The 10,674-nt window shown below is 43.4% G+C and overlaps 1 protein-coding gene and 1 long non-coding RNA gene across 2 annotated transcripts; both read left to right on the top strand.

The window, feature by feature from the left end:
- The first annotated feature begins 5,251 nt into the window (after positions 1-5,251).
- On the top strand, positions 5,252-5,860 carry LOC139821399 (uncharacterized). The gene has a single exon (XM_071792403.1). It carries the CDS (start codon positions 5,252-5,254, stop codon positions 5,858-5,860), a length of 609 nt encoding a protein of 202 aa, XP_071648504.1.
- A 1,276-nt stretch (positions 5,861-7,136) lies between these two features.
- LOC139821802 (uncharacterized) lies at positions 7,137-10,277 on the top strand. Its single transcript, XR_011734338.1, has 6 exons — positions 7,137-8,956; positions 9,066-9,161; positions 9,265-9,342; positions 9,433-9,647; positions 9,727-9,863; positions 10,027-10,277. It is a non-coding gene; the product is annotated as an uncharacterized lncRNA (long non-coding RNA).
- The last annotated feature ends 397 nt before the right edge of the window (positions 10,278-10,674 follow it).

The raw sequence follows: 10,674 nt of genomic DNA on the forward strand, positions 1-10,674 counted from the left end.
ACGTTCCGTTGACTGTCGGTCGTCGTTCTTCGGCTGTACGTAACCGTTTCTGTTTATGTTTCTGCGTCGTTCATCGCTGTTTCTGAACCGCTCAGAAACGATTTCGAGCCGTTCTCGAACCGTTCGTTGTCGTTCGTCATTGTCAGTTAACTGCTTCTTGTCACTCATCGTCGTCGTCGACGTTCTTTAGCCGTTTGTAGCCTTTCCTGTCTCCGCGTAGTTCACAGCTGTTTCTAAACCGCTCGTAATCGTTCCTAACCTGTTTTTGAACCGTTCGACAACCGTCCGACAACCGTTCTTGAACCGCTCGACAGCCGTCCGACAACTGTTCTCGAATCGTTCGTTGCTGTTCGTCATCGTCGTTAATTAACCGTTGCCTCTCTTCACTCGTCGCCGTTCGATAGTCGTTTCTGCTGAATTGTTTCTTCATCCTTCATTAGCCGTTTCCAATCTACCGATATTTGCACGTCGAAGCTCGTTCACCGCAGCCTGTAACGCTCGCACATCCTTCTCGAACGCGGTAAGCTTCTCGTCTGACTCTTTCCATTGATCTGTCAGACTTTTAAAGCACTGATCAACGTATATTTTGTTAACAGCGTCACCGTCAGTCTCAGGTTGCGCTACGCGACGAATCTTGCGCGATCTTGCATCAAAGTCCGTGGCGGCGCGACACAGAGCGTTGTCGCGCACGAAATTTCTTACTAATCCGCTCCACCGGTAATGATAGGAAATGGTATTCGTCGCGTCTTCGCGCTGCTCGAACAATCCAAATTTATTGATCGGCATTTTGACACCGATTGAACGGATCGCTGTCGCACCGTTTAATTTATAATAAGCCCAGCCTCGCAAAGTTCTTCGATGATCGACATGATCTCATTGTCGTAGGCATTGTTGCCAGCTTGACGCGAAGCGTCGAGCAATCGCAGACGATCCACCAGCTCGTTGGGGTCGTCCCAGTGCACGTAGTCAATCTTATTGTTGGTTAGCGTCACCGCGCGAGGTGCAAATAATCCCTTTCCGGATTTTTTCTTCTTGGATTCGGTTGACATCAACGGTGCGATTACGGTGTATACTTGTATCCCACGTTGCCCTTTCGTCGCTCGTGAGGATCGTGCTTGTATTTATGAGCACTCTTTGCCAACAGTATGCTCCTGTACTTTTGCATATCGTCCTCCGTGTAGATATCGTAATCGGGTATTTTCTTGAAGATCAACTCGTAAATACCGGGTGTGCCGGCGTATCGTACGCCGTCGATATAAATGTTATCCGCTTTATCCACGTCAAAACGTTTATTACCAAGCATCAATTCATTCTTGCCGAGATAAACGCCGTATGTGGTGTCTATCGTTGGATAGGCGCTCAAAGCAGACGCGATGTAAATTCGGCTCAGGGGACCCAAGTGATCTTGCAACGATTCTATAAACCATTCTCGACCCTTCGACGTTTGCAACAGCTTTTTAACGTCGTCCCGATCGAGTCGTCCGTGGTTTCAAAAACATCCACGATTTTGAGAAATTCGGGATTTGTACTTTGCACGGTTAGCGTCGGTGTAGAGGTTATCGGTGTAGAGGTTATCGGTGTAGAGGTTATCGGTAGTACAATCGATTGATTAGATTTACGCGGTGTCGATGACAGATCCGACCTGGAGTCTAATCGTTTCTTCTTTCTCTTCGGTGTAGCATCCTCCACCTCCTCCTCGCGCTGTTGAACGGATAGCGGTTCGATTTTCACATCAGCGTCGCTCTCCGTTGGCTCATTTTTTTTCACCGCGATCAAGCTCGAGTTGTCGACGATCTTTTTCAACGGCTCGATGAGAGGTTTAAAGTGCGTGTCCAACTCAATGTCCTTCTCGATCTTACCGGTCTTCAAAGCGCGAAGTTTCTTGCGAATCGAATTACTCGTTTTCGCAATATCTTTCACGATCTTCTCGCGTTCGCGAATCGTCTCGCTCCCGTCGATCGCAGCCATCGTGGGGGGGAAAAAATAAAGCAGAGTGTCGATCTCTTTCTCCGTAACACTAACGTTGTTTCACCTTCGACGACGTATCGATGACGACTGACCGCTTTTGCGGTATCGCGAACTCGTTAAATCCTTTTTTGTATCGACCGTTTGAAAGCGCGCTGTCCTTGTCTATCACTACGAATCCGTACTTGCATTGCCAACAATCTTGGCACAACGAGCAAAATTCATCGTACGACATGTCGGTATTTACATGATCGTTGTACACGTGTTTCAAATTAGTACCATCCTGTTTGAACAGGATCAGCAGATTCGCGTTGTCGCGTATCAGATGTTTCGGTATTCTCGCGTACGTCTGACAGAGATAAAAGCAGTCGACGTTCGAGTGCCTGCCCATCGAGAAATACTCTCTCACAGTGTCTTGCTTATCGCACGCCACGTCGTCAAAGACGAATATCGAGTTCGAACACGCGTCGCTCGGTGGAATGACGTCACTGTTATTGGAGAAGGTGTAGTAGCCGATTTCGTCGATCGATGTCAATAAATTCTCCAGATATCAGTATTTCGGTTGTTGCAGCAATTTCGAGTACACGTACACGTTCTCGAAACGTACACCGTGCGGACTTTCCAGCAAACTTATCCACTTCCAGAACGTTGGTTTTACCGTAATTCGAGGGACCGCAAATAATCGCGCATATAGTAGCCGGCAGCATCGTACCGTGTCTGCGCCTATCCGCGTTGCCCTCCATCGACCGTGATCTGTCGTCGCAATTCGTCACGCGAATTGCTAACGGTTGTCGCACGGCTCTCATTTTTTTTTTTACACTTTGTACGACTGAATCGAACTTTCTCGTTCGAACGTCTATTTATAAGTGCGCAGCACCGCGAATCGCTCAGTCGCAAAGATGTTCGTCCTGCTGTCGAGACCTTCGGACATTCGCGATTTTAGCGCCGAACAGCTGCAATTCGTACCGAAAGCTGTTCTATTGCAAGTGTGCGGTGATCACGTCTACTATGTGTGGGACAAGCTTCCGCAGCATATAAAGGCGGATTTGGAGGTTCAGACCTATCGTCGCTGTGACGCACATTACAATCAATCGTGGCAGCGAACGCACATCGACGGTCCCGCGCCAATGATAAAGGATTGCGGCGAATGTCAACAAGAAAAATAAAAACAGGTAGAGACCTGTTTAATCGCGCGATAGGTGCACTTCCGTTCGAACTGCACATTCCCGGCTATCAGTATTGCGGTCCGGGAACTCGTTTGCGAGAACGATTGGCTAGAGGTGATCCGGGTGTAAATCCATTGGACGCGGCGTGTCGCGAGCACGACATAGACTATTCGCGTAACAAAGGCCTCACCGAGAGACACGCGGCGGACGAGATACTCGCCGAGAGAGCGTTGGGACGCGTCATCGCGAGAGATTCGACTCTCGGAGAGAGAGTTGCCGCTACAGCCGTCTGGGCGGCCATGAAGGCTAAGACGAAGCTCGGAATGGGTTTGAAAATAAAGGCGAAGGCGAAGGCGAAGACCCAGACAAAGATAAAGATGAAGAAGAGAGCGGATTCGAAAAAACGGATACTTCCGGCAGCGAAACGAGGCGGCGTATTGCCGATTCTACCGTTGTTGGGAGTTCTCGGTTCTTTGGCCGGCTAGCAAAGCCGCGCGACGTCAGCTGGAAAAGACGCAACGTCACAATCGCGCCATAGAAGGTCGCGAACTTTATCTTGCTCCGTACAAATATGAACAAGGACTGTATCTCGGCCCGCACAAACGCGGGCGAGGAGTAGCGTTGAAGATTAAAAAAAAAACATCAAAGAAGACGTTAAATATGCCCACGGGTGTTACGACTAACGTACAATTGAGTCGACTGGCAAGGCGAATGCGCGTACCGTTCTTCAGAGGTGTTTTCATGCGTGATTCGTTACCGATCGTCGATGGCGTACGTCGAAACGAGAGCGGTATCGTGAATTTGGACGATGCAGCCGGCCCCGGTACTCATTGGGTAGCGTACGCCAAGAGGGGAGATTGAGTCGTATATTTCGACAGTTTCGGCAATCTTCGACCACCGAAAGAACTGGTGCGATATTTCGGACCGAGCGTGACGAAAATTGAGTACAATCACACGTTTTATCAGCGCTACGATCAGAGCATCTGTGGCCAATTGTGCTTGCAATTTCTCCGGACGATCGATGACGATCGGCGCTAATTTAAAACCTGACGACGCGCCGTGCGGAGACTCAGTGTTCGTCGACCAGCTTCCGCCGATATGTCTATAACGTTTACGCTGACCGGGAAGAGTAGCATCCTCGCGGAGCACTATTTTCCCGCTGTGGATCTGAACGACGGTGACTACGAGCTCGGCCTAACGTGTTTCGAGACTTATCACACGATTCCGAACGTGAATTCTTCGAATAATAAATTTTATTTCGACGAGGATGACACGAAAATTACGATTCCCGAGGGACCGTACAAGATACGAGCCATACACGAGTTTTTGAAACGTGAAATTTCACGTAAACGTCCGCGACGCGTGGTTCGTTCCAACGACGATCGTCGTACGTCGATCGCGGATATCGCGCGAGAGGAGACCGTTCGCGCGAACGGCTACGAAGACGATGTCGCGGAATACCCGATAGTGCTTCGTGCAAATTACAATACGATGAAGAGCGAGATCAAGTGTGCTTTCAGAGTGAATTTTAACAAACCGAACAACGTCGGATCGCTGCTGGGATTCTCGTCGACGCGTATATTGCAGCCGGGACAGTGGCACGAATCGGACGCACCGATTAATATTATCAACGTAAACATTATCCGCGTGGAGTGTAACGTGACCGCGGGTGCATACAGCAACGACAAACGCGTACGATACACGAATTTTCACCGAGCGTACCACCGGGATATAAGATATCGGAAACGCCGGCGCAGATCATTTATCTGCCGATCATCGCGCGGAGCGTTACAAATCTAACGATACGCGTCGCTGATCAAGACGGACGATTGCTCGATTTTCGCGGAGAAGAGATCACCGTCAGATTGCACGTACGATGGCGAGAGCGATAACGCGCCAGTGTATGCGTGAGCGTGAGTGTACGCGCGACACATGAGATGCTAGTGTTGAACGACTCGGAGCACGCGACAGATAACAGTAATTTCTTTACGGCTGCACCGATCGACGATATCGTTAAGTCGACATTCGGTGGCGTTAAACAAGCGACGAGAAAGAAGCTCAACGCGTCACACGTTAAGTTTTTACAATCTCTGGGATTTGCGGTGCGAAACATCTGAACGATGATTAAAATTCTCAACATCGAAAGCGAGCCGGTCTTTGACGATCGCATCGTCAAGATCGAGACTCACACGTACAACCCGTACGCCAACACAACGTTTGATTATAGCGACGAGATACGAATACTCATACAACAGCAGGATCTGTATACGTTGCCGTGCGAAAGTTTTCTCTACGTCGAAGGAACATTGACGGTGACCAGAGCAGCCGACCAAGTCGATAATGTGGTATTGGGTACTAATTGCGTCGCGTTTATGTTCGATGAGATTCGATACGAGCTCGACGGTATAGAGATTGATCGTTGCAGAAACGTAGGAATAACCAGCACGTTCAAGAACTACGTTACGGTATCGTCCGATAGAAGCGTGATCCTGCGAAACGCGGGCTGGGAACCACATAATAATCCGAACGGATATTTCAATTTCTGCGTACCGCTCAACTTGTTACTGGGATTTTGCAAGGATTACAAACGCGTGGTGATCAACGCTCGTCACGAATTGATCTTGATACGAGCGCGCAACGACAACAATTCCCTGGTGGGAAGTCTCGCGTTGGAGCCTGCTATCAAAATACTCAAGATACAATGGCATGCCTCACGTGGTATTGAATGAAATCAACAAGCTGTCGATGCTGCGCGCCTTGGAAGACGGACGATATCTAAGTATGGGTTTCCGTTCGTGGGACCTGTACGAGTATCCCCTGTTGCAGAACACGATCAAGCACTCGTGGGCCATTAAGGGGATCCTAAAGCCGTCTGTAATACCGGCTTTCTTTCTTAGCACTAATCTTTTAATTGGCTTTATAGAAATGCAAATTTCTTGTCTAGAATTAAAGTACGCATCAAAATCTACGTCATGGTGGTCGAATTTATATCGAAAACGAAAAAAAATTAATATTTTTGTTAATTTTTGGTATATGTAACGACAATATTTGCTTTGTATAAAAATTCCACAATAAGTATCCACAAAATTAGACCGGCATGACGTAGGGACAACATGTAAGAACAATATCGTGCAATTGAAACTAAGAATAAAAGCCTACAAAAAAAGATTATTGATAAGGAATGCAAATCCAGAAATTCTAGCCTAGAAAAGAGGTAAAGGAGCAGTATGGCATGTAAGAATAGTTACGCGATTTTGAAAGAGATGTCGCTGCCAAACATGTCGATGAAGACATTACATACTAGTGTCTTATCTGTCAGACTCAGAAGAGGTTAGAAACACGCGGCCGTCTCGACCGCGTGTTTATAACCTCTTATGACTCTTACTACGTTTACGCTCCGATGTGTCAATTACCCGGAGGTATAAGGCACCATAACAGTCCTCACCCGAGGACGCCCGAAAAATTCCCCAAACTACGTTTACGCGAGCGTTACTTCTGTAGTAAACGATAATTCACTCGTTTACGCGGAGTAAATTATCGTAAGTTACTACAAAAAATCCCGTTTACGCGAAGAAATTATCGTAAGTTACTACAGAAGTAACGCTCGCGTAAATGTAGTATCTAACAGATAGAGACTTGTGCAGAATATGCACCGCAATAAAAAATTTATTTTCTGACAATGTTACGTGACTTGTGATATGTTATCAAATAATGTGTCATGAAGAGCTCGAGATATGTGATTACATTCTGATAATGACCAACGTACAAATCTCTATCTCATTATTATTCTGCAGCATTTCTTATATGTCCAGCGTTTCTTATGCATTTTACATTATTTTGTATTGTTTATAATGTTTCAATAAGATACATTTCTGGTGTACATTGTACATACATTGGTTATTTACAAATTAGAATATAATAAGAATAACATCTTTTTCTTATTTTTTTATAATTTATACAATGTTACAATTTATGTTATCAAGTAATGATTTATGAATAGCTGGAGTAAGATATGTTATTTAGCAGTGTTATATCAGATAACAACCAATATACAATGTACAACAGAAATGTATCTTATTGAAACATTATAAACAATACAGAATAATGTAAAATGAGAAATGAGAATTGTACGTTGGTCATTATCTGAATGTAATCACATATCTCAAGTTCTTCATGACACATTATTTGATAACATCACAATATTAGTGAATGCAAAGTAATAGCAGCATAAATCATCCGCGTCCGGTCGTATCTCGATCTGGACCACGTAGTTGTTGCTACGGTTATCGCGCTGGCTGAAACTGGTAATAACGATGAAGGCGTATTGGCGTAATCGATGAGACTCGCTTCATTCGGCGAAGTGTCGCTCGATAATTTGGCCCTTGCACTGTCTCTGTTAGACGATTTCGGACGAGTCGATTTGTCAGTGTTTAGAAGTAAGATAAGCTCGCATCTAAGTTGTCTTCGTGTCTTTAGCTTTGTATTACGCACACATCCATAGAAAGCTACGAAGACGATACGTGCGTTGTGGATGACAATCATCCATACAAGTTAGTGAAAGGTGTACAATAATTTATTATTTACTACAAAAATGTATAATAATATAAAATAGGATGTTATTGACGTTTTTCAGTTGTAATTATTTAGGCAGTACCATTTTAACTACTAATATTTTCGAGAATATTTTAGTATAGTATAATATTTTAGTATATTATACAGTGCGCGACCAGTTCCAGGATGACTCGCAAGCACAAATCTCGTACGCGCGGCTGAAAGGTCTCTACCTCACACTTTTTCGCACACCGATACCGCATACTTGATCGATGGCATTCTTCATCGCCGCGCGCGGAATCGCTTAGGTCACCCGGAGCCGAGCAGGTGCCTCTCTCGACAAGCGTCCCGGGCTGTATCGCCTAACGGAGACAGCTGACTTTCCTTTCCTGTCGGCATGCGCGCAGAAACGAGCTATTATCGCTATTAGCGTAATAGATGCAGTCGGGTTCCACGGTTCTAGGGGAGCCGCCGCTGCCTGATGAATGCAGGTATCCGCGCTGGTCGTTTGCGCGCGTCCAGGATCCTCACCCGTAACGCTGGATTTTACCGTTTGCCACCGCGCAATGCTCGCGCGACGTTATCTAGGATAATTCTCAGCCGACGTAACGATATTCCGGTTTGTAATCCGGTATCGCGAGGATAAGAGCGTCCGCGCGGAGCGTGTGAGCGCGCCGATCGTTGTGTCCATCGATGTAAATTATAACGATATCAGATGACCCAATACCGCGACTACGCAAATTCCTGCTGGCCGTTTGATTATGAACACGTTTACTTATCGCCGATAACGCGAGTTATAGCGTTTTCGATTTGCTGACTCGACCCGACTCAGGGTCGGGTCGAGTCAGATCTCAAGTTTGATTTAAAACTTGATATCTTTAGGAACGCACTCAGTATCATGGCGGAAGGTGTGTCTCCTAACCTATTACTGACAGTTCACGAAAGCTCTAGCACTATTGGCACTATAGAGATATAAGAATAGAGTGCGCGAGTCATATGCTAGCACGTAAGAGGCTGCGATATAGGAATAGAAAAAGAACGCTGCATATAGGCCCTTTCTGTCTTTGTCTACGCGTGCATGCGAAACAAAGACAGAAGGGGCCCATGGGCAGCTTTCTCTTTCTATTCCTATATCGCTTTTTCAGCTCGCTCGCGCACTCTATTCTTATATCTCTATGATTGGCACATGCGGAACTTCATACTTCAAAAGATCTCGCGAAAGTTTTTCAGCTCGTATTAAGTAAATGTAATAAATATAACAATGAATGGATTAGGTAAGAAATTTGTACTATGTTAGTAATTACTGTTAATTATGAAAAAGAACAAATGTACATACAATATTAATTGATTGTAACAAAAAATCATAAATGATAATTTTTACAGGAAAGAAGAAGACAAGTGTGAAAATTTGTCGCGATAAAAATGGACAAATAATAAAAACAAATGAAGGGATTCTGTATGAATATGTGGATAACGACGGTAAACATTTTATTTAAAATATTGTAAAATTAATAATATGCTTTATCGCCAATGAATTTCCACTGCTGTAGCATCAAAAATATAAAATTATTTTTTTCCTCAGGAAATACCACATTAAAATTTCTACAGACAACACATCCGTCCTGTAGCGAATCATCATCATCAACATCAGTTGAAAGTGGTAAGTGATTTGTATGCGCATTGCTATGCGAAAAACTTTGAACAATAGAAATATTGCATTTGAGATAACGATGAACCAATTTCATTCCAGAGAGCATAATGCCATGCAGTACAACAGCAAGCACTACGCAAGAAAATAATTGTAATAAAAATGTGGAAAAATTGGTCATTGCACATGACTTTTTACTTTTTTCGTCAGATAGTTCTAATGAAGAATTACAATATACATGCCTAGTGCAGAAAAAAAGAATGCCGCGAGTGAAACATTATATTAAAAATATCGTTGATCAATATACTGATAAATAGGTAAATATAATATTTATTAAAAATATTTATTAAATCCAATGTGTTATGAGCTTATTTTTTATCTTATGATCTCTTTTAGTTTCAGAAACATTTTAGACTTGTAAGAAGAACTTGTGAGCATATTATTAATTTGTTCGAACAGAGCAAATATTGTCCTAAGGGCTTTCGAGGGAGAAAAAATAAAACAGCTAAAGAACATGTTTTAGTTTTCTTATGGTACATTATTTTTTATGGTACATTATTTTTTAAATCACTTATGGTACATTATTTTTTAAATCACTTATGGTACATTATTTTTTAAATCACTTATTTACAAATATATAAAACCGTTTTATTAAATATTACTTGTCGAGAAATATATGTTTTTTAACGCATACAGGTTTGCTGCAAATAAAACAGTAATAAGAAGTGTAGCAGAACGTTTTGACATGCAAATCGCTACAGTGCACCTTATTATCAAAAGAGTTACAAATTTCTTAGTAGATTTGGCTCCAACAATAATCCGATTTCCTGCAACGGAACAAGAACGTCAAGAAAAAGCTCAAGAATTTCAAAATATATGCGGGATTGATGGAATTGTTGGATGTATAGATGGTACATATATTCCGATTAGAACACCTGCGAAAAAAATTCGTCATACATATGTAAATAGACACGACGAAACTGCACTTACTTTACAAGGCATATGTGATGCGAAAAAAAGATTTATAGATTGCTTTACTGGAGTCTCTAGTAAACTACATGATGCTCGTGTGTATGATATATCTTTTGTTAAAGAAAAAGTGTCTGCAATGGGTGATTTTCATCATATTATTGGCGACGCAGCCTATCCAATATCTATAAATATTTTGACCCCATATAATGGGAAATTAACACCAGTGCAAGCAAATTTTAAGGTGGTATGTCTATTAACCTATGAAAACAGATCGATGCAGTTTTTTCAGTAAAAGTAATTAAGCAACTGACGAATCTTCATGCTAAATTTGAAATGGATTGACCGTGTAGTTTCCGAGATATTATTGTCTAA

The sequence above is a fragment of the Temnothorax longispinosus genome, chromosome 11, assembly GCF_030848805.1.
Source record: "Temnothorax longispinosus isolate EJ_2023e chromosome 11, Tlon_JGU_v1, whole genome shotgun sequence".
In the NCBI taxonomy this organism is placed as follows: Eukaryota; Metazoa; Arthropoda; class Insecta; order Hymenoptera; family Formicidae; genus Temnothorax; species Temnothorax longispinosus.